Source organism: Lactuca virosa, chromosome 7 (genome assembly GCF_052849685.1).
Source record: "Lactuca virosa cultivar CGN04683 chromosome 7, Lactuca_virosa_CGN04683_v6, whole genome shotgun sequence".
Classification (NCBI taxonomy): Eukaryota; Viridiplantae; Streptophyta; class Magnoliopsida; order Asterales; family Asteraceae; genus Lactuca; species Lactuca virosa.
Genome location: NC_136432.1, coordinates 277,293,020 through 277,315,780, shown reverse-complemented (window position 1 = coordinate 277,315,780; position 22,761 = coordinate 277,293,020). Strand labels below are relative to the sequence as shown.

Genomic DNA, 22,761 nt, shown 5'->3' with positions numbered 1-22,761 from the left:
TAAACCCTCGCTCAGAGTATTACTTCATGGAATTCATCACGAGTAATATTGAGACGATAATATCTTATAATCTTGAAACGGAGATATATGAGTTGTAATTTGCAAGTCGGTTATACATTGGTGATACGAAAACGCATCAGTAACTTGGTGTTATAAAACGTATTGTCATGTATAATTTGATGAGTAAAAGATACAAGCATATGAGTCAACGTTTATTCGTTCCGTTTGCCCTAACGGGAAAAGCGATATCTGTGGGGCCCTCGATGATTTGGTGTTGACTTATGTGTTGGGCCCAGCCAGGACTAAATTGATGTTTTCAATTAGAAGTCCTACATCATCACAAATCAGAAATCGGAAAACATAGATTCTGGACAAAGAGATTGATTACATTCCATGTCTTATGTCTAGGGATATCTTGCAGAACGAAAGATTATATGATCACTTATCTTAGGACACGTAACTGACTGGGTCAGAGTTCAACAGCAGCTTTTGGAAGCTACAATTTGTTGGTCAAATTTAGAAGTCATACTAGCAGTTATAGTTACAGAGTTATCCGAGTGGAAGACTGTTGGATTAGGTGTCTAAGCCCATAACTATAATTGGTATGTACTTGAATTGATAGCATCACAGTCATTTTGGGTTGCCCTCAAACCTAGCAACTGGACAAGGAAATTATGAAAGGAAAGATATTGATTTATTACAAGATTAATAAATTAATATAAATGATTTATTAATATGTTAAAAGGTTAATATATTAATTAGAAATCATAATGTTTAATTAATAGTTAGCCAGAAATTAATTAGAATTGATTTTGGGATTAATTGTATTAATTATAAAGTGCAGGGACTAGTTTGCAATTATCAAATAGTTGAGTGGAAGGTTCCAGAACCTCCTTGGAAGGGGGTGGACGAAATCTATAGGAGAAACCCTAATGATTTCGTCCAAGGGGCTTGGATAAGGCCTTTGGATAAGCTTAGGCCCCAAGCAAAGGAACATTAGGGTTTTCCCTAAACCTTAGATCCATCAGCTATATAAAGAGCCTCCTAGCTCCCAAAATTGGCACTCATTCTCTTGAAGAAACCCTAGGGCCGAAATTGCATACCCTAACATCTCTCCTAATAAGTTTCCTTCTTGCTAGTTCTTGGGTGTGACTCCATTAGAGGCATTGCATTTGTGGTGCTAAGCTTCCAAGAAGATCAATATCAAAAGGATTACCAATTGTTTGCTATAACAATTGAAAGGTATGTAACTCTAAACCCTAATTGATTAATTTCGAAAATAGCCTCCTCCCTTAGGGTTCTTGTTTTGCAATTCAAAGTTATAAGTTCAATAGTTAAAACATAGATCCAAAGTAGGTTGAATGTGAACTTAGGAATTGTTTTCTAGTTTATTTGTTTTCCCAAAACCCATCAGCATGTACCTTGACTTCATCGTATACCTTTAAACAGATGTTTCCATGTAGTGACTCTTGTAAAATGATGGATATGGCCTAAAACCAAGCATTTCAAAGATTCAATTGAAAGATGATGTGAAATGTAAGAAAGATAAAGTGTTTAGGGAACCATATGACTCGGATACATATGAGGGTTATCTGTAGAATTAGTGTAGTATTGCAACATATTGGCCTCAAGAATCTTTGAAACCTCATGAGCCAGCAACAAGTTCATACTTTGCACATCTTCTTTCATGGATGATAGTGGTGGTTCTTTCTCACTCTCCACTACTGCCCGATGACGGCAGCTACCACCACCGCCATCTCCACTCTTATCATCTGCCATCGTCCTCCCTTGAATCTCAGGTTTCCCGATTCTGCTACCCTTGCCATCAACTTCGGCCAATTCAGACCTAATGACACCCTCAATTGACGTAAAAAAAGAAATCTCATGGCACGATTCCATTGTTTCCTCGCGGAAGAGGTACATTTTCGTCTCTCTTCTCCCGTTTTGATTTACGAAATCTGCTACCACCATCAGGTTGTGGTGGAGGACGACGGGAACCATAACGGGGATATGGCGGCGTCATGTGGAGATGATCGGGAAATTGGAGCTCCTCTAGGATGTAATCACTAAGGGCGACACCGGTATTTTTTTTAGGCAGCGATGTAGGCGGTTTGAATCCTGATTGCGGCCGCTTCCTCCCTTGACTTCCGGACATACCGACTAGTGATGGTTGTCGTTGTTGTTGTGTCGGCGGTTATTGGTGACTCAACCTCCATCTCAATTAGAATCACAGGCCTATCGAGAGCCAGGGTTGCAAATCTGGTTTTGTTTCAGGCGAATTTGGTGTTCGGTTTGTTGAATTTAGGGAAGAACGAGGATAGTAGGAAGATGTTATCAAGGAAGCAACGAGAGAGAACAAAGGTTTTCACCACCGACATAGTTTTAACAGGAAAAATCCACGTGGATGACATATGGGTGCCACGTGGACCATTTCAGTTGACCAAATGTCACATGGCATATCAAAACTGATGATTAGGAAGGGGTTCACCGGGTGACCTCTTCATATTTTTTATAATGACATTTTAAAACGGTAAAACACAATTACGTACCCCTAAAAGGCAAAAAAAAAATCACAATGGACTATTTAAACCAATATACTAAAGTTTGTTGTGTTACAGTGACAATAACCCTTAGAAATATACAAGTAAAAAAATCGATGGAACTTATAAAAAGACAAGTAAAAATTGATGAAACTTGCAAAAAAAAAAAAAAGTCAAAATAGTTATATTTTAGAAGAATCTTGTGATCTAATTTAAATAAATATATTAGCTCCAAAAAAATTACTCAAAAATATGTTTAGCTATTATTTAACGTGACTTTTATTTTATATGAAAATAATGAAATTATAAAATAAAAATAATTTAAAATGTGTGTTATGGTGAATTAAGTGTTATTGGTACTTTATTGTGGTAGAACAGGTATTAAATGAGGACTTATATGATCTAATACTTTGAACTCAGACAAGACGAAATGTCAAGGTCAAGAGGGTCAAGAGACATAGCTTTTGGCAGTGGAAAACAAGCTCGTAAAAAAAGAGCAAAGTTGAAAAAATACACAAGTTTGGGTATGTTTGAGAACAACTCAAATCGTCTAACAGCCTACATTGTCTTGACTGCTTGGAGCAAGCTATTTGAATGGGAAGCTTTGACAAGAAATTTTAAGTGCAAAACTTCATAATTTTTGTGGATTTATCTAGATTTCGGATAGATGATTATGTATTAATATTTTGTTAATTTGGAACACTTTTACAAATGTAACAACCCATATACTCTTAAGAACGTTGCTTTCTATTTTGTGTCTGAAACAATAATGTTCCTCGGGATGGATGAAATGGAGGCGATTTGCCTTCGACTAACCTTCGATTTACCACCATGACCAATACCAAAAAATATGGAGCCTTGGCATGTTGAAGGACAGAAGGACCCATTGACCCTTCTACTTCTTCTCCCTCTCTCCCTCTATGTGTTACTTATGAGCATTTAGATTTTAGGGTTAATTTATTCTTTCCTTTTTAATGTTTTGGGCTTCTAAATATTGGTTTATTATATGGTCTTAGATGGATTAATTGTCTTAATTTTTTTATTTAACAAAAAAAAATACACCTTGATATTTTACAATGAACAAACATAAATAAAACTCTTCACATAACTATCTAACAAACAGGTTACCTTTTTATCTCATTAAGTTATTAGTTTTAATAAATAGGTTAGAATCATGTTTCATGTAACACAACTTCATTATATGAGCTTACTTGGACTAATTGTGTTTATTTTAATGAAATGTTATTTTAATTACTCGTAGTGATCAAGTTTTTGTGAAAGTACATTTAATAAATTTAAATTATGAATATATCATTATTTTTTGTATTTTAGCCTGCAGAGGTAAATCAAAAGTATTATTTTATTAGATGTACAACTCTTTATACACGATGTACAAATTAAAAACCTTGTACTTAATTTCGCTCATAAATGAAAATTTTGTCTGCAACAACTTTAATGCTAACATTTAATGATGTTAACTTCCTTCCTTCTTAAGCATGATGATCCGCACACGTCATGCCTAATATCCATATCTATATTATTTTAGAATTTTATGGTCAAACTTTGACTTTTAGAATGACAAATAAACCCTTCCTTTAAGCAAAAGAAAATAGAAAACAAAAACTAAAATTACAAATTTTGCTTTAGCGGAGTAGTTTGGTTATACAATATACAGACTAAATATTCGAAGACGTAATAATAGGATTAAACGAGGACTAATACCATTTATAGCTGGAAAGCTAATTGGTAGTTTATTAACTAATATGGTTTGTAAAAACTAAAAATACCTTATATATTTAGATTGCAACGTAAAACTAAATAAATGGACATTTATATATATAACTAAAACATAGATATAATTAAAGACATTTAGAACATTTTTGAAAAAACTCCATAAATTATCTGAAAATAGTCTATCAACAGCAGCTTATATGCTAGTTGGTAAGCTAAAATAAATTACTTTTTTATGATTTTACCAAACAATAAATTCTAATAAACTAATTTATTTTTGCCAAATAGAGCCAACAGGCATAAAAACCTATTAATTTATGTGTGAGAGTATTTAAATATATGAATAAGTCCAATCAAAATTTTGAATAGTCCGTTTTTAGACACATGTTGATTACTAATTTTATAGTTTTGAAATATTCAGATTATTTAAAATCTGAATTAAATATTTTAAGTTTAATACTTACTTGGAAATGATTAACTAAAGCATAATCTAAACCAAAAATAACAATGTATTTTGGGCATGTGATATCTAATGGTCTAGGCTCATCTGGGCATATTAAGGTGTTGGGCCTATATAAAGTATTGGGCTTATTTCAATATTGGGAAAATCTAAGAGGCTTTGAGCCTTAATTATAAGACCTTAGTATCATATATATTGATCATTGGATTAGAATTGTCATTAAATATTTTTCTTAAGGAGGCTAAATGTGAAAATATTTTCAACTTGGGTGAGTTCAGAACAAACCCTAAGTTAAGGGACTAAGTATGAACATTGAGGAAACTTATGAAGTCTTCAACCCTAAAGCTTGTTCCCCAATCATTTCATAAATGTATTTGAGAGTTTGATCAACGAAAGAATCACGGATTTAAAATTAGCTTTACTGAAACTCAGTGTTACAATTCTACAAAGTAAAAGATAGCCAAAATATGCATGTTCTGATGCTAAAAATATTATCAACTTACCCTTTTGTATCCACTTTGATTTTCCAATTATGAGATGTTCGTGGCCCTGTCACAATGCCATCATAATATTTGGAATCAAGCTTTTGTTTGTTCCAATCTTTGATGAATTCTGCAAATAGTTTACGTGCAGATTCTGAAGAAAGATCTGAGAAGAACATGTCTTTCTCATCTTTGAGCCATGTGGCAAATTCATTGTTCTTGGAGAAGTAATCAGCGTCTGAAAGCTCCTTGAAATTTGATATCTGAAAACATTCAGTCAAAAGCTTCTTCATATACTTGAAGTTCAATAACTTGCTGCTAAAAACTTTTGAATTAAGACAATTGAACAGGACTCACCACACGACGTTCATGCTTGTGGTGTTTACTTTTGTGTTTGTGCTTCCCTTCTGAATAAAAGTTAGAACAATTGAGAAACAGTAATCAGCTTGTTGTTCAAATCAAAGGGATTATTGGCAGGATACAAGTCCTTACAACTGGATTCTTAGTTCCAAATACCAATTGCACAAGAACAAAGGTATCAGATTCATTAGAAAAGCTAAAAATTGGGTATCGTATCTTTGTGAATGGAAAACAGAATGCGCAGACAGACAGACGAAAACCCCTAATCGCACTAAGTAGCTTGATTCTGTAACTAATCGCATCGAGAGTGTTTATACTAAGACGATACTTGATAACAAATTAAACCCTAGCTTTCCTCCATTACAGAAACAAATCAACAATTGAACTAAAATGGGATGTAAGCTCATGATGTAGCGAAGCGTACCTTTAGTACTTGAAGATTTATGCGATTTGTGCTTCCTATGGGAGTCTCTCTCTTTCTTATCACTCTTTGTTTCTGAACTTCTACGCCTTTTGTTCTTCCCTTCATCTACAAAACACGAGTATCCGCATCAATTCGTATTGAAAACTGTATAAACACAGAAATATGATAACGAAGATAATGAACAAGAACCTTCCGACGAGAACTCAGCCGGAGACCTCTTCTTTTTCAATTTCCGATCGGTACCCATGTTGGACTCGTCGTCCAAAATCGAACATTTTTAAAGCGTTCATTGTTCATATACATCTAAACATTACTGTGATATTGCCGACTATGGCCCCTTATCTTTCGAACTTGTCAAATTGCACCCATTAAAAGTTCGAATATTTATGTAAAATGGAATTCTTAAGTGGGTTATGTTTTGGATCAAGTGAGATTTCCATTTAATTAAAAATAAACTAAATAAAGATTCATCGTAAAAACTTGTAAATGGAGAACTTGATTCCAAAAAAAACTTAAGTTGTAAAACCAACCCAACATTTGATTACTATCGATACTGACCATTCCAAAATAAAAGGATAAACAATGTTTAAGGTGGGTTCATTAAAATTAGCAGCTATTAGCTCAAAGTTTAGCTTTTATTTGTGTACAAAAGTAACTATAATCTTTTAAACATATAAAATTATATAAAAAGACATTTTATAAAATATAGTAAAATACAAGTGTATTTTTCTTAGTAATTTTGTGATAATAATGAGGTTTTTTGTTAAACCCCACATGCCACCGAACAAATTTTTTTTTTTGTTTTTTTTGAGCTTTTTATAAAAGCTAAAAAGTAAAACGTCACAAAAGGTTCATGTGGAGCACACCCTTAATGTCGATTTTGTAGATATGCAAAAAATTTCAAGGACCTTTTAGTCGGTTTAACCATATAAAAATCGAAAGAAGTTATAAGTAACTATTTGCTAAACTAAATTTATATGTTAATAATGTAAGACATGGCTTTTGTTTTGAGTTTAGTGATGCAAAACCAAATAGATCCTTTCACCAACACATAAGTTCTTCAAGATAGTCAACAAGTACATATCGGTTCTAGTCAAAGTCAAACACAACTTAATACATTAGATTTCTGACACCTGGAAATCTTTTAACTTGAAGAAAATTTAAAATCCCAATACAAATACAAATAACTATTCCACCTCTTGAAGATAGTCTTCAATTTGAGCTGCAGTTAAAACTCTACAAAAAATAAAAATACAAAATTATTACAAGCTAACTTAACAAGATGTTAATAGTCAGATTCATTATAATGTAAATTATAAAATTACCTGAATGTTTTGTCTGCCTCAATCACACCAATCTCAATATTTTTTCCCGAAATTTGTCCTTCAAATCTGAAATACATATTTAAGGACAAAACTTAGGTGTTGTTTGTTTTTTTACTTAAGGGATACAGAGCTTAATGCATACAGATATATAAGGTTGTTTTTTTTACATAATACAAAAAGAATAACTTAATGGATTAAATGAAAGATTTGGCCACTTTATGTATTAAGACCCTCCCTATTACAAGATTGGCGTACTTTTTTTTCAATGCAAGCTCACAAAAGGGTAAAATAGTCATTTACTCCAATTCAGACAAAAAAAAACAGATTTTGTATATACAGTTTTTAACTTAATACAGAATGAACAACTTATAAAATAATGTATCAAAAAAAAAAAAAAAAACGCTTTAAACTCCTATATTTTTACGAATTCCCCCTGGTTATTTTAACCTTCAACTTTCTATATTATTTTCTCAAATGTTTTTTAATGATTATTTAAAATTCAAGATGCTTACCCCTCCTTCAATGTCAAAATAGCTGTGTGTATGGCATCCTCAAGCTCCATATCATCAGTGTACCTACAAGTTCAAAAATATTTACAGTTATTAATAATAACAATTTTGTTACTTCATATTTTCTTCACATTTCCAAATGTCTACAAAAAATTAAGGATTCACACAATCATAATAACACACCTCTTTTCAAGAAATGTTTTTGCATTGGACACATTCTTTCCCATGGCAGAAGCTTTCCATGAGAAATATGAACCTGAGGGGTCCACCTGCATCAAATACATTTCCACACAAAATACACCATTTAGAAAATGTTAATATATAAAAGAATAATGTAACCAATTTATATACCTGATATAGTTGGGGACCTTTGTCATCATAACCAGCAACAAGGAGTGAAACACCAAAAGGCCTTACACCACTACACAAAGAAACATATGTTAAAAGCTGTATGTAAGAGTTCCACTTAAAATATGGAATATTTAGTAAGTAATTATTATAAAAAATTAAAAAAAAAAAAAAAAATCTTAGTTTTCACCATCAAAAAGGGTAAGAAAAACAAACTTACCCCGATTGAGTAAACTCTTGCATAACAGCAGCAGTTTCCCTTACAAGTTGTGTAACGGGGATTGGCTCCTGCAAATATCATATCAAACAATAATTTAAATTAAAAGGCTTAGAAATTGCTGAAGATTATCTAAAAAAATAAAACTAAGGAGCTGTTCCTTTTTTTACCCATTAAGTCCAGTATGTGTAAAGTGACTTAATGGGTAGTAATGTATGTCTAGATAAAGTGAGGGGAGTTTGGAGGGAAAGATAAAAAGGCCAAATAGTCATTCTATCCAGATTAAGTCAAAAAGAAACAACCATGTATAGTTGTCCAAATTAAGTGCTTAACTCATTAAGCCCATTAAGTAAAAAAGAAACAGCCCTAAATGTGTGAATGGGAAAATAAGTGTACTTTGTATAGTCGATGGTATTGTTCTGCTTGCTTCCTGCTCTTCCTGACTAGAACTCTAGAATCGGGCCCCATGCCACTGGAAATGAAAATAAAATGCACTTTAAAACATGTATAATAATCATAGCTGCTATTCTGCATAAAAATGTTTGGTTTGAATTTTTGAAACCTTACCTATATACAACTCCAATGTTAGGAGTCAAAATCTGAATCTTTTGCACCTGAAATCAACAAAACAATATATCAGATACTGTACAAATACTTCAGAAGTAAATGTGAAAATTGAAGTGGATTTGATATTTTGCTTTGTATTAGAATGCTAAAGTTTAACAACTAATGCTTTGGATTTATAATTTGTATAATTTGTAATTACCGATGTCTCATCGACCAAGATTGATGGGAGCTTCTTTTCAGTTGCAATTACAACTCCATTTGAAGCTGCAATAAACATTTGAACAGGTAAGATTTGATAAAATAAATCAAAAGATGCAACAATAATAACTGTGACAGCAGTAACTATGATGTTCTACAAGTTGTTAATAGCTATTAAAACTAATAAGGACCAGAAAGATAATCATGGAACTGGAGTTACCTTTTATCCCCAATGAAGTTTGCCCAGAGCCAACAGCTGTGAGGGCATGTTCAATCTGAACAAGCTTTCCAGAAGGGCTGCAATAACAGATAAAACCAGATAAATTTTCCTAGATACATATGTGTCCATACATGCCATCTAATGTATAAAAATACAGGTTTGGAAACTCAGATTTCATGGTTTTAAATTGGAATATAAGAAACGTCATTTCAATTTTTAAGCATATACAAATCCGAGGTTAGTGCATATCTGAGATTAGTGAACTAGAGAAGAAACTCGATTATACCTGAAAGTAGTAAGAGAGAACGAGTACTGACTGTCACCCATGTCGTATAGAATATCAGTGAAGGACCCTGCATAGTGCAAAGCGTAAATGACTATCGATCAAAAACTCTCTGACCGATGATAAACCCTAAATTCAAAATCATGTCTCTCGTAAAGGGTAAAGGTTAACGATAAATTCACAGACAACAGTGATCATTTACACGAAATGTTAGGGTATACTGCATTCAAAAGGAAGATGATGGCTAGCAAGTGTAACAGAAAACTTTGGATCTGAAATTCATGAAAGATGCTTGATCGTGCTTGTACATGAATCAATGAATGGGCATATAAACATTACGTACCTGTGGAGCAAATTAGGATTCGGGATGTGAAAAATACGCCTAAGAATTTTCGATGGGGTGATCTTGAGTGACGATTTTTGGACCGATGAAGATTATGAAGGGGAAGAAGGGTTCCTTGTTGGCTTGGAGGGAAAGAAAGACCTAAAAGAAGTAGACAAGGAGAACTCCATTTTATTTTCAATTATTCAAGGACCAAAAAATTAAATTTTAACAATAGTTTTATGAATCAATCATATCAAAAATAATTTAGCATATGATAAACTAAAATCACCATTAAATTATTAAATAAAAAATATTATATTAAAAATATGGATGAATATTATCATTATCAATAAAATTAAATTATAATTATTTTAACGAAATAAATAAATATTTATCTCAAACTATATAACTATATAATATTAATTATATTTGTTTGTACATTGTACATGAATAAACTATTATATATAATAAAAATCAAGTTGTTATAAATAGTCAATTTTTGAATTTTAGACTTTGGCCATAATAATTTTGGGTTTTAGATTATGCCTACAATGCTTTCGAATCGACATGTTTGTTCTCCGTATAGAATAAATTACAAAAGTTATCTCTATAATTTACAGAATAAAAGTTATTGTACAATTTTTTTTATAGAAATGGTCCATATATTTAAATCTTTTATATGTTGGCAGGTTCGGTCCCTGTGTATAAATATATTTCAAACATTGTCTTTGTGCAGTTTTTTAGAGAAATGGTCGTGTTTGGTGCCTTTATAGAAAAAAATTACAAAAGTTGTCCATGTAATTTACAGAAAATGTTCGTGTGCAGTTTTTTTACAGAAATGGTCCATGTGTTTAAATCTTTCGTATGTCGGCAGGTCTGACCCCTTTGTATAAAAAAAATTGCAAAACTATCGCTTAATTTAAAAAATAGAAAAAGGTCTATGCCTAATAAAAAATTTATAGATTACTTCCATCGCAAAGCGGACATTGGAACTTATCAATTTGGCAAAGGCAATTAGAAATTACTGATTTTTTCCCTACGAAGCAGGGGGGGGGGGGATTTATAGTTATATATAATGTTTGTTTAATATATTTATCATTATTATTATATATTTGTTCATTTTTCAAATTCAAACATGATGATTTATTCGAATATCATCAATTATTTCCAATAGGGCGACACACATCTAGTTGATAGGGGTAGCATGTGTGCTAGGGGCGACGAAGTCATGGCAAAAAGAGAGGGATGTACCCCGAGTACCTCCACGACACCACTCCTTCTTGGGAGGGTTGTGAATGTTGTGTTGTTTTTGTGGTTTCACTTAACCCGTTTCCTCCTTCTCTCTCTACTCTTTCTATCTTTTTTTCTCTTGTATCATATGCTTTAAAACTTGTACTTTAGTTGTTTTGTATTTTTATTTTTATTTATTGGGTTGGGTGTGTTGGGAAATATATGTGTAATGCTTGTTCATGTATCATTTATTTCTCAAGATTTTAGGGTTTTGCACTGGGACTCGACGAGTTGGGGAGCTCCAACTCGTTGAGTAGAGATCTTTTTGGATGCGGGACTTAGGGTCTACTCGACGAGTTGGAAGGCCCCAACTCGACGAGTAGACGCTGGAAAGAAAACCCTAATTTTATGGGTTTTGTACCCTATATAAAGAACTTATGGCTCACTTGTAGCCTCCCTCATCGTCCTTACAGCCCAGAGAAACCCTAACTCGAGCCTTATACCTTCTTGTGTGTGAGAGAGAGCTTTGGAGATTGATTTTGGTGTGGTTGTGAAGGAACTTGGAGCTTGAAGAGGTTGTAGTAAAGGGAGAAGCAGTAGATCCGACATCTACTCTATTTTGGCAACCATCTTGAGGTATAAAGTTGCTACCTTCACCTTTATTTGCTTAGATCTCCTCTTATGAAAGTATATGGTCACTTTTGGTGCATAATGGTGTCATTCTCGAATATGAACTTGTCATGAGGATATGGTTTCAGATTTGGACACCTCTAGGCCTCCATGGACATAAAGTTGCCCACTTTATCTAGTCTTGGCCCTCCTCCATGCCCTAAACCTTGTATGAAACTTAGTTTTAGTGTTTTAGCCTCTTGAGGCCTTGCATGCACGTAAAGTTAGCAACTTTACGTGATATTTCAGTCCTAAGGGACTGGATCTGTAGTTTGGAGCCATAGATTCGACTGGAAGGACTGAATATGTTAAGATAGGGGAAAACTCGACGAGTTGGATCGGGTTTTCCCATTTTCGGTATGCACAGTGAACTCGGCGAGTTGATAAGATAACTCGGCGAGTCGAGTAGGGTTTTTCCCCCGGTTTTCTGAACACTGAAGGAACTTGACGAGTTGCTAGATGCACTCGACGAGTTGGGTCAACATGGACTGTTGACCTTGACTTTGACCATGGTTGACCAAGTTTGACTTTGAGGGTATTTTTGGAATTTCGGGATTTTGAAAAAGTCAGTCACCTGATGATTGTACGCAGTTGAGTTGGAGTTGCGCGTTGGGACTTATCTTATCAGTTCAACATTTCTTGAGAGGTAAGTCTCCTCACCATACCAATTGGTCGAAGGCACCAAGGCCGGCCCATTATTTGTTATGTGATATGCTAGTTGGTTATGTGTGTTGGATTAATGTCTAAGTCCATAACTATATTTGGTATGTACTTGACCCGACCCGGCATGGTCCATTTGGGTTGCACTTCACCGGCACAATTTATACGGATAGTCTTTTGAGAATAGTATATTTATGATTTATATTAATATATTATAAGTTCTAATATATTAATATGGAATCATATTATTTAATTAGTATTGATCAAGAATTAATTTAGAATTAATTAAGTGATCAAAATGAACTAATTAAATATGGACTCTTATATATATGGAATGGGCCAAGTTCATTTAGGTTGGGCTAAGCTTTCATGGATGGTCCATGAAGCTTTTAACCCATGGATCCTATGTAAATGAAAGGTCATGGGTATTAGGGTTTACATGGATGTAACCCTAATCCTCCATAATATATAAAGGGGTCCTTGGCTCACAAAATTGGAACAAGTGTGTGAAAATAAGAGTGGGCCGATTTTAGTGTGCATACATATTCTCTCAAGTTCTTCCAAGGTGTTTTGGTGATTTGTGATTCCATTTGAGGATTCCACACTATTGGGGCTAAGCTCTTAAAGCTTGAAGACATCAAGCTACATCAAAAGGTATGTCATCTAACTAGAACTTTGTAGTATAGGTGCTTCATAATATGCTAGTTAGGATGAAACCTTGGAATAGTTAATATTTGCATGTATAATAGAGAAAACATAGATCCAAGGTTTATAGGGTTGCATGTACACCATAGGAGTGTTAGAATGCTCAAAACCCAACAGTGGTATCAGAGCCAGGTTGTTTTCTGTTATATTGATGCAAATGTTTTATTTTCAAAGTTGGAAAAAAAAGGAAAACAAACATGACGTTTGTCAAATTTTAAGATAATTACTTGTTTTTGTGAAAAACTAATTATTTGTAAAATTTGAATCATTTGCTATATAAGTTGAATTAGGTCAAATTTAGTAAAAGATAAAATGATATGATTATTTTATTAGTTTTAAAAGTTTGATCTAAAGAGTTTTTTGAAACCTCCATAAGTTATGGATATGAAAAGGTTTTTAAAAAAATTGATTCAAAGTTTTTTATGGAGTTACAAAACTTGGTCTTAATGTTTTAAAGAATTCCATAACTTGTTCTTAAGTTATGGAACATGAAAAGTTTCATCATAAAACAAGTATTTAACTCCATAAGTTATGGAATCCAAAAGTTTTCAAGAGTTACAAAACTTGCCCTCAAGTTTTGGAATTTGGAAAAAGTTTTTTTATGATAAAAAAAAGAATTGAATTCTAAAACTCTTGGGTTCATAACTTAAACAATTAATTAAATGGTTTTAATTTTGAATTTAATAATTGGAATTATGATGTTTTTATTGAATAATTCAATTAACTCTTACGGACTTTATTAATAGTTAATTAAAGCGTTTAATTAAAAGAGTATTATTAATCCATAAATATATGGTTTGAGTTTAATTAAATTAAAAGTCTAGTTTAATTAATAGATTAAACCACCAAGTATTTTAAATGTCTAAAATACACCCTTATACTATTATAATATTAAAAGTTTAATATATTATATGTATAAGAGCAAGTCGTCTTACCATTAGTAGGCCTCATTCACGAAGCCGGTCTATAAGGGAGGTATAAGGTTACTGCCTATAAAATGGCAGTTTAATGGGTGTCCACTCTCACTCACCGCTTCCTTGACCGGTGGAGGGTCGTTAGCCGAACAGGTAGGACAAGGACTATAATTATCCTTTCATTATAAGTATAATGATAAATACTAAGTAACTAAACACTTATAAATTCCCAACCTTAGTTACTTAGGAAAATGTGAATAAGGTGCTAATCCATGAAATTACACTTTGCACTTTGTTTAAGCTGTTACTGGAGCGTGTGTGGTTAACCGGCACACTAACCTGGACTTAACAAGGTAGGCAAAGGGTAACTTAATGTTTATCATAGTATCGTTGGAGCGTGTGTGGTTAACCGGCACATCGATTGAGGGGTAAATATTAAGGGTACCAAGTATATTTGCATGGTTACTTCACACCTTGTTTTGTGATCCTCGGCATCCCAGTCACAAAACCTGAAGGGCACACTCGAGATTGAAACATGCCATTGAAAAGTTCAATGAATCTCAAAAGAATCTAGGAGTTTCAAAACCAATTAAAACCTAATAATACATTTCGTTTATCTTGGTGGAAATTGGTGAATCGTCATTCACCTACCTTCAAATATTTTATAGCTTGGACTACGACATCCCTCTTCCAAGTTATAAAATAGTTTGTTGGGTCCTAGCCTTAATATATCATATTGGGTGTTATATTAAGGACTTAAATCAACTTTACGTGAATTTCTCCCATTGTTGATGTCTGGTTTAGACAACAATGATCTTCCCAAACCAAGCTTTCCTAATGAATATGACTTCCCGAGTTTGGCTCATGGAAGTCATACTTCTCTTCCTCCACCTCCTCCAATTATTCTCCCTAACCCACAAGTTCAAGGTCACTCAAGCCCTAATGGCAAGCAAGGTCTATGTGTGATCACATCTTAGAGATGAAGTCACATATTGACAAGCCGGGAGAGTTGGGTGTCAAAGTCTTGAGAAAGTTGGATGTTCAATCACTTTCTAAGTCACATGGTGAGTTCCTTTGGGACTACTATGAAACAGACTATGACATGAACCTTAATGATTATATCTATTTGCTTGGTGCTGCTGAATCAGCAATGATTTGGAACGATAGTAAAGCAAATTTGATTAGAAGATCAACTTCCCAAAAACTTTATGGACAGTAACAATGGTGACACTGGAAATCCAGAAAAAGCATTCTCTTCCCAATGGAAAGGGATTGGCCATAGTCAACTCGGTTGACCAAATGGTAAAGAGAAAGGCTAAGTCTGAGATAGTCCCATTACCAAAGGGTCCATATGTTTATTTTGCCAAAGGAAGGGGCGTTGATTGCAAAGCTGCCAAATTTACCTAAGGATGTTAAAGTCAATAAGTTTGACTCTACATCAGGTAGAGCCCATTATCTAACTCTGTTAAGTTCTATTCTGAGATCCTCATTACATGATGTGACTGGGTCACATGTTGATGTTTTAAGAATCAAAGAATAGAGATAAATCTTAAAGGAAGTATATGTTGATTCTGATCGCGAAGGTGGATTTCGATCGCATCAGAATTTTGAGCAGTTGCTTAAGAAGTTATGATATATTGCTAAGGAATAGATAACAACAATTTTCCATGTGGATTGTAAGGATAAGTTTTTCCGCAAAGTTTTAAAATAAAAGAAAATTGTTTAATTTTATTTATTTGAAGTATCCTTACAATGGCATTTGTGGAAAATTGTTGCTTATATGATTCCACTGACAGCAATATTGGAAAATGGATTTGATTCTTTCATTTGTGGTAGTGTCTAAATTTACCAAATCAGGAAAGTTCCTCATCACCCAAGTTTCAATTGGACCGAAACTTGGAATCATGCAAGTTGAATAGGATGATGAATGAGAACTTTCAAGCATTGGAAAATAAAGACTAATTACTTGTTCACATGGATGTGTGAGTCAAGTGAAGGACTAAAGGGATCGAGTACACATTCTTGTGCACTGGTCATGTCCACCACAAAGCTCGTTAAGACTATTTGATTTACTAAAGTTTAGTAAATATGGTTATACTTACAAGTTTAAGTATAATTCTGAAACATTGGAAAAGTCTCAATATATGGCAGAACGAATGGGAAGAATCAAATTAGGCGGAAAGATAAAAGTTTCTCAAATCTGAAAAGATGGGAGAGTACTTTAGTATCACGTTTAATGGTCATCTTAAAGATTATGAGACCATATCACAATTCATCCTCTAAGTGCATTCTGATAGCTAAGAAGAAAAGTCATGAATTGTTGAAGTGGTCAGATCAAGAAGATGAGTCATACTTCGTTCCAAAACAAATCTTAGAGACATACTCCAAGATTGTAATTTGAGTGACACATCTTAAAGAAGGTTTATAACACTTGTCAAATGTAAGAGTAAAAGTTTTCTACTCTTGTACATTTGAAATTGGTAAGTTGTGATGTTTTGGATAAAACAAAGACCAACTAAGGCCAATTGTGTGAAGTGTTTGTCTTGATTAAGAATCCACACTACTTCTTGAATATTTGGCAAGAAAGTCTTATTGGTCAAGAGGATAGTGGGAGTCTTAAAGATCCTAAAAAGAATTTCAAGAACTAATCAAGAATAAAACCTGAGGTTCTTCACTAGCACACGACTTGAGGTTTATAACCTATCGTGTTGACATATTCTGTGCCCATTCCAGTTAAATTTGGCTTTGCATAGGAATTCTGAAAGTTCTCAATTGGTTAAATAACAACTTGGAACCAATGGCAGGCCCTGTACTGCCAGGTGGCAAGAAGTTAAGATTGCATAAGTTCAGTCCATATGAGTTTGGATTTGTCATTATCCTTGTCTTGTGACTATGGTTTTGACGATTCACATGGATAAGAACACATACACCATAAAATCTAAGGGTCATAAGGTTTCTCTCCGATTCATGAAAATGATGGTGAGGAAACACTTCCACCAAGTAGATTTGAAGCAGATGGCAAAAGGTCTAAACAATTGAGACTATGATTACGGCATCCCTTTTCATAGTTCTGAAATTGTTTAGACACACATGCATGCTATCTAAGGAAAGGTGTATGATTTTCATAAAGTTTTATCAAAGCATCTCGTATCAGAAATATGAACTTTGGTAAGAAAGTCAATAAAGTATTGATTTCTAGAAGTCCAGCTGATTTCTGAGTACATGTCAAAGCTAGTGGGAGCATAAGTGTTATGCTAATAATCATCATGTTAGTGGGAGCATGATAATTATTGTTAGTGTTGCAAGTTAGCAATGTTAATTATAGAAAACAAAAGTTTCAATTCGTGAGGCTGCAGGGATTGAAAAAATTGTTTTGCTATAATTAAGGGAGAGGATATACTTCATTTCAGTTCTAAAGGCTTAGATTGAGACCTTAATCATCTTTAGTCAAGAATATATATATGAATTTCATGTTGGATTGGTTCAACTTAAGGAAATTCTATATATTGCGTTCTCAAAATTGGATTATGATTACGACATCCCTCTTCATAGTCAAATTTTGAAAACATGGCAAATAAAAATATTGTAGCAAAAGACTGGTCTAGAATCATGTCTTTATGTGAGACATCATGAATCATGTACCATTTGCTTTGGGTACAGGATCGATTGCATGTGCTATAATATTTGTCATTTCTAAATTTTTCCAAATGCCCAGAGGCATTAAGAAGGGAAAAGGTCTAGAATTGGATATGACTAAAATGATTAAGCAATTGTCGAGGACAATCTGAGGTTTACAAAAAATTGGTTGCTCAGGGACAGTTGGAAGTATAGTGCTAATTTTGGAAGGACCATATTGACATATTCTGAAAAGAGGCATCTCTTATTCAGAAGTGATAGTCAAAATGAGAATATGGAGTTGTCTCCATAGGTGGAAGTTATATGTGTAAGATTAGAAAACTTAATGCAAGAAGCATGTCCAAAGCAATGTACTTTGAATATGAGACTTAGTTTCCATGGAGTTGATCTCCATTGGAATACCTTATAATGACTGTTGACAAGTCTTTGTGACTTTGTACATATTCATTACAGGAGGGTCAGTGCATATAAGTTTAAAATCTAAACAGATTTCGATAAATGATAGGAATTTGAAATTCTCACATTTTTCGATAAGGATTTGGGAGTGTGAAATTAGAATCATTGAAATTATGTTCAATTGGTTTATTTCACAAAGTAAGGATCATAGACAAACATAGAGTGCATACTTGGTGTATGGCAAAGCTATTGTTGAAGAAAAACATAGTGTACATGCTTGGAGCATGGGACAACTAGTGTTTTTAATTCAAGTATAAAGTTGATAAAACCGAAACAATGAATAATGAGTAATAAGTATGGTGATAAATAAAAGTGTTTATTTATATTCATAGCGTTTGATACCATATTTGATTCATTTATTCTTGTGTTTCACTTTGCATGTTTTGACTTCCATAATAACTAAGTCGCTCTTCCTGGATGATTAAGTTATTCAAACCATCCACAGTCGGTCATATGTTGTAAGTAGATATGAATCAAGACTGTCATGGGTTGGTTTGTAGAGGTCCAAGTTGGTGGACAAAGTGGTGCTACAACACTCATGAGTGCTCATAAGTTCTGAGTATTGGATTCAACCCGCGCTCATTTGAACCGCTTCATGGATTTTATCACGAGTGATCATGAGACGATAATATCTTATACTCTTCAAACCTAGAGATATGAGTTGTTACTATGAGTTGGTTATACATTGATTGCACGAAAACGCATTTGGTAACTCGATGTTATAAAACATGCCTTTGTGTATGATTCAACAAGTAGTAGAACAAGCCATATGAGTCGAAGTTTATCCATTCCTTTTACCTTCGGGATAAAAGCGATATCTGTGGGCCCCTCGATGATTTAGCGATGACACATGTGAGTGCTTGGCCAAGCCAGGACTGATTTGATTTGTTCAATCAGTCAGTCATCATAAATCGAAAATCGGGAAACAACAAATGGACAGAGAGAATGATTATAATCCATGTCTCAGTCCATATGATATCTAGAATGGAGGAATATATGATCCCTTATCTAATGGACAAGTCATTGACAAGGTCAGAGTTCGACAGCGGCTTTAAGAGCTACAATTGCCAGTTAGGTTTTGAAGTCATACTCAATAATAGTTTTAGACTTATCCAAGTGGGAGACTGTTGGATTAATGTCTAAGTCCATAACTATATTTGGTATGTACTTGACCCGACCCGGCATGGTCCATTTGGGTTGCACTTCACCGGCACAATTTATATGGATAGTCTTTTGAGAATAGTATATTTATGATTTATATTAATATATTATAAGTTCTAATATATTAATATGGAATCATATTATTTAATTAGTATTGATCAAGAATTAATTTAGAATTAATTAAGTGATCAAAATGAACTAATTAAATATGGACTCTTATATATATGGAATGGGCCAAGTTCATTTAGGTTGGGCTAAGCTTTCATGGATGGTCCATGGAGCTTTTAACCCATGGATCCTATGTAAATGAAAGGTCATGGGTATTAGGGTTTACATGGATGTAACCCTAATCCTCCATAATATATAAAGGGGTCCTTGGCTCACAAAATGGAACAAGTGTGTGAAAATAAGAGTGGGCCGATTTTAGTGTGCATACATATTCTCTCAAGTTCTTCCAAGGTGTTTTGGTGATTTGTGATTCCATTTGAGGATTCCACACTATTGGGGCTAAGCTCTTAAAGCTTGAAGACATCAAGCTACATCAAAAGGTATGTCATCTAACTAGAACTTTGTAGTATAGGTGCTTCATAATATGCTAGTTAGGATGAAACCTTGGAATAGTTAATATTTGCATGTATAATAGAGAAAACATAGATCCAAGGTTTATAGGGTTGCATGTACACCATAGGAGTGTTAGAATGCTCAAAACCCAACAATGTGATATGTGGTATGCTAGTTATTATGATACTTGCATGAAAGACCTCGGGGGTTCCCGAGGCACTTAGGTGTAAGACCTTGGAGGGTTTCCAAGGCATCCTTAGTAAATACCTCGGGGGGTTCCCGAGGCACTTTGAGGGTTTCCAGGGCATCCTTGGGCTAAGACCTTGGGGGGTTCCTGAAGCACCTGGAGTAAGACCCTGGAGGGTTTCCAATGCATCCTTGGGCTAAGACCTCAGGGGGTTCCCGAGGCACTCGGAGTAAGACCCTGGAGGGTTTCCAGGGCATCCATGTATGTTGTATGCATGGATTATGTGGTTTATGTAGATTATAAAGCTAATATGGATTATGTGATTATGTGCATTATGTGGAGTATGCTCTAGGGAACTCACTAAGCATTAGCTTACAATTTGTTGATTGTTTAAGGTACTTCTGAGCCTAAGGGCGAAGGCAAGGTTTGATGGCGCGGCGTGCACTCTCCGGCATTTTATATGGGGACACTCTGATATTTGAAATAAAATGTTGATGTCATGAATTTTGAAAACAATTGTCACTAAGATTTCATATTTTATGGGAATGTTTTGAATATTTAAAAATGATAAATTTATTTGGAAATTTGGGTCGTTACCATATGGTTTCCATGTGTTATGGTTTGGGAAAGATAGAAAAGATGGGAGAGAGAAAATCTGATTTGGACCTAATTTGACAGTGGGTTTAGTGGGTTGGGAGGAAGGACTCCCTTCTCCATTATATTCTTCCCATAAGTGTTAATATAATATGATTTTTTTTCTTTTATATATTGTGCACCTCCTAAGAGAAATGGTGCAACTAATACAATTAATTAGCACAGTAATTAAAAAGTCTAATTAATAGCCCATTTGTGCAACTAATAGCCAATTGGGATTTGTGAAGAGGACGATAGAAAATGCACATGATTACAACATTATTATCATAGAGTGTATTGAGCAAAGGGAAAAAATATGTTCTTCATTCTCCTGTCCCGTGCTTCACCATAAATCGACAACATAACAACCAAGCGGAAAAACAAAAAATTGAAGATTCATTTCTCACATCCCATACCCCCCCCCCCCCACTAACAGTTTGATTCATATGGCAATTTTGGTGTTAGGGCCAAGATCATCAATCCTATCAAGGATCCCGGATCTCAAAGATATATAAGGATCCTTAAACCTATCCAGGATCCCGAATCTTAAAGGAGTCTCAAGATCTCGAACATACATCATCGCCATTATTATTTCATAACAAGTTTAACGGCTATATTTATTGTTTATTTCTCACATTTGCATAAATGGTCAACATAAGACTCATTCTCAATGAAAAAACGTTCCAATCAGGCTTAAGACCCAAAAATGACATGTCAAAGCACATGCAAATACCTGCTCAGCTGGATCTCAGAAATATCAGACTTTTAGTTACATAACCTAGACTATATATACACCTGTAAAACACACACAACTGGCACAATCTTTTGACACCTTACAGACCTAGAGCTAGGAAAACACTTGTAATCATATTTATATCATTATCTTTGTAATTTACATTCAAATCAATAAGATCATACAAGGCGGGTGATCGTTATCACCTCCCAGTGTTTTATATCGGAGATCCTAGCAAGGATCAAGGGATTTCCTTGTAAGTTACTTGTTCAATTGTGTTCTAATTTCGTTAATCGCTTCAACTACAACACCACAGCCTCTCATGCAATTTGGTTGATATCCATTTGATCATTTTTTTACCAAAACAATTTGGCGCCCACCGTGGGGTCGTGGTGTTCTTAGTTCTCAAAAATTATGTCTACACAACCAACTTTATCTTCTTCCTTTATGTTGGGTTTTAGTTCAAAATAGTTTCAAAAAACTACAAAGATTGGCAAACAGAAGACTTTATTTTAGAACATAACATAAACAATTCATACCCACCAAGGATCATCTTGCAAGTTATAGAAAGATTAAACACCAACCATAGAAAGGATGAAGAAATAACAACCTTTGTTGTTCTTGGGATCCTCTTGGGAGGCTTGGAAGTTGATGAAAAATATGGAACCTTTGAGACACCAACAATGACTCAACTTGATGTAGATGCTAGTCCATAAACTCTTAACCCCTTAAGCTTTAAGTTCATAACCAATATGAACTTAAATATGGCATGAAGATGCAAGTAACTTCAAGAAAAGACGAACAAGAGAGAGAGAGAGAGAGACCTCCTGTAAGGAGCTTACGGTCTTGGCTTCACAAAAGGAACACCAAATGAAAGCCTCTAAAGGTGGTCTTAAAGTAGAATTAGTGTCGAAGAGTCCTTATCCCATTAAGCACTTATGACACTAGACCATCTTGTTCCCCATGCATGCATGTCATACTTATTTCTTTACATTAAATAAATAAAAAGACCATACCTTTCTTCTTTCCATCAATTTCTGAAAATTGATTAAAAAAGGAAGTAATAAGTCTGAATTTTATAAAAACAAAGTTTATAAAATATAAACTTTTTCTTTAGGTAAAAGACAAAAAGACTCAACTAGTCCAAAAGGCTGTGCATGACTTATTAATTCATATTATATGAATTATGTAATATTACTTGCTAATGAAAATTATTATTTCCATGAA

The 22,761-nt window shown here is 34.0% G+C and overlaps 2 protein-coding genes across 5 annotated transcripts in view; both read right to left on the bottom strand.

The window, feature by feature from the left end:
* SCI1 (splicing regulatory glutamine/lysine-rich-like protein) overlaps nt 1–6,293 on the bottom strand; it is a 34,206-nt gene extending 27,913 nt beyond the window's left edge. For 2 of the 4 annotated variants that reach the window (XM_079058903.1, XM_079058905.1), the window contains exons 1-4: nt 6,187–6,293; nt 5,998–6,102; nt 5,571–5,620; nt 5,235–5,476 (exon numbers count right to left, since the gene is read on the bottom strand). In XM_079058903.1, the coding sequence (XP_078915029.1) occupies nt 5,235–5,476; nt 5,571–5,620; nt 5,998–6,102; nt 6,187–6,244 (455 nt within the window). In that variant the 5' untranslated portion in view covers nt 6,245–6,293. Of the gene's footprint in view, nt 1–3,882; nt 4,073–5,234; nt 5,477–5,570; nt 5,621–5,997; nt 6,103–6,186 lie in introns of those variants that run through there. The other 2 variants (XM_079058906.1, XM_079058904.1) reach the window with 2 other exon arrangements.
* A 724-nt stretch (nt 6,294–7,017) lies between these two features.
* Nucleotides 7,018–10,174, bottom strand: LOC145125603 (proteasome subunit alpha type-2-A-like). The gene is made up of 12 exons (XM_079061039.1): nt 10,008–10,174; nt 9,668–9,734; nt 9,382–9,458; nt 9,163–9,227; nt 8,964–9,010; nt 8,793–8,868; nt 8,400–8,467; nt 8,183–8,252; nt 8,015–8,100; nt 7,835–7,897; nt 7,323–7,388; nt 7,018–7,233 (listed from the first exon to the last, which is right to left on the bottom strand). The coding sequence occupies exons 2-12, from the start codon at nt 9,706–9,708 to the stop codon at nt 7,185–7,187; spliced, it is 708 nt and encodes a 235-aa protein (XP_078917165.1). The 5' UTR covers nt 9,709–9,734; nt 10,008–10,174; the 3' UTR covers nt 7,018–7,184.
* Between the last annotated feature and the right edge of the window lie 12,587 nt (nt 10,175–22,761).

Coding starts and splice junctions, on each gene's coding strand:
- LOC145125603 (XM_079061039.1), bottom strand. CDS start 9,708: ATGGGTGACAGTCAGTACTCGTTCTCTCTTACTACTTTCAG. Junction 8,468..8,792: donor AATACCATCGACTATACAAA/GTACACTTATTT, acceptor TGATATTTGCAG/GAGCCAATCCCCGTTACACA. Junction 7,898..8,014: donor AAAACATTTCTTGAAAAGAG/GTGTGTTATTAT, acceptor TTGAACTTGTAG/GTACACTGATGATATGGAGC.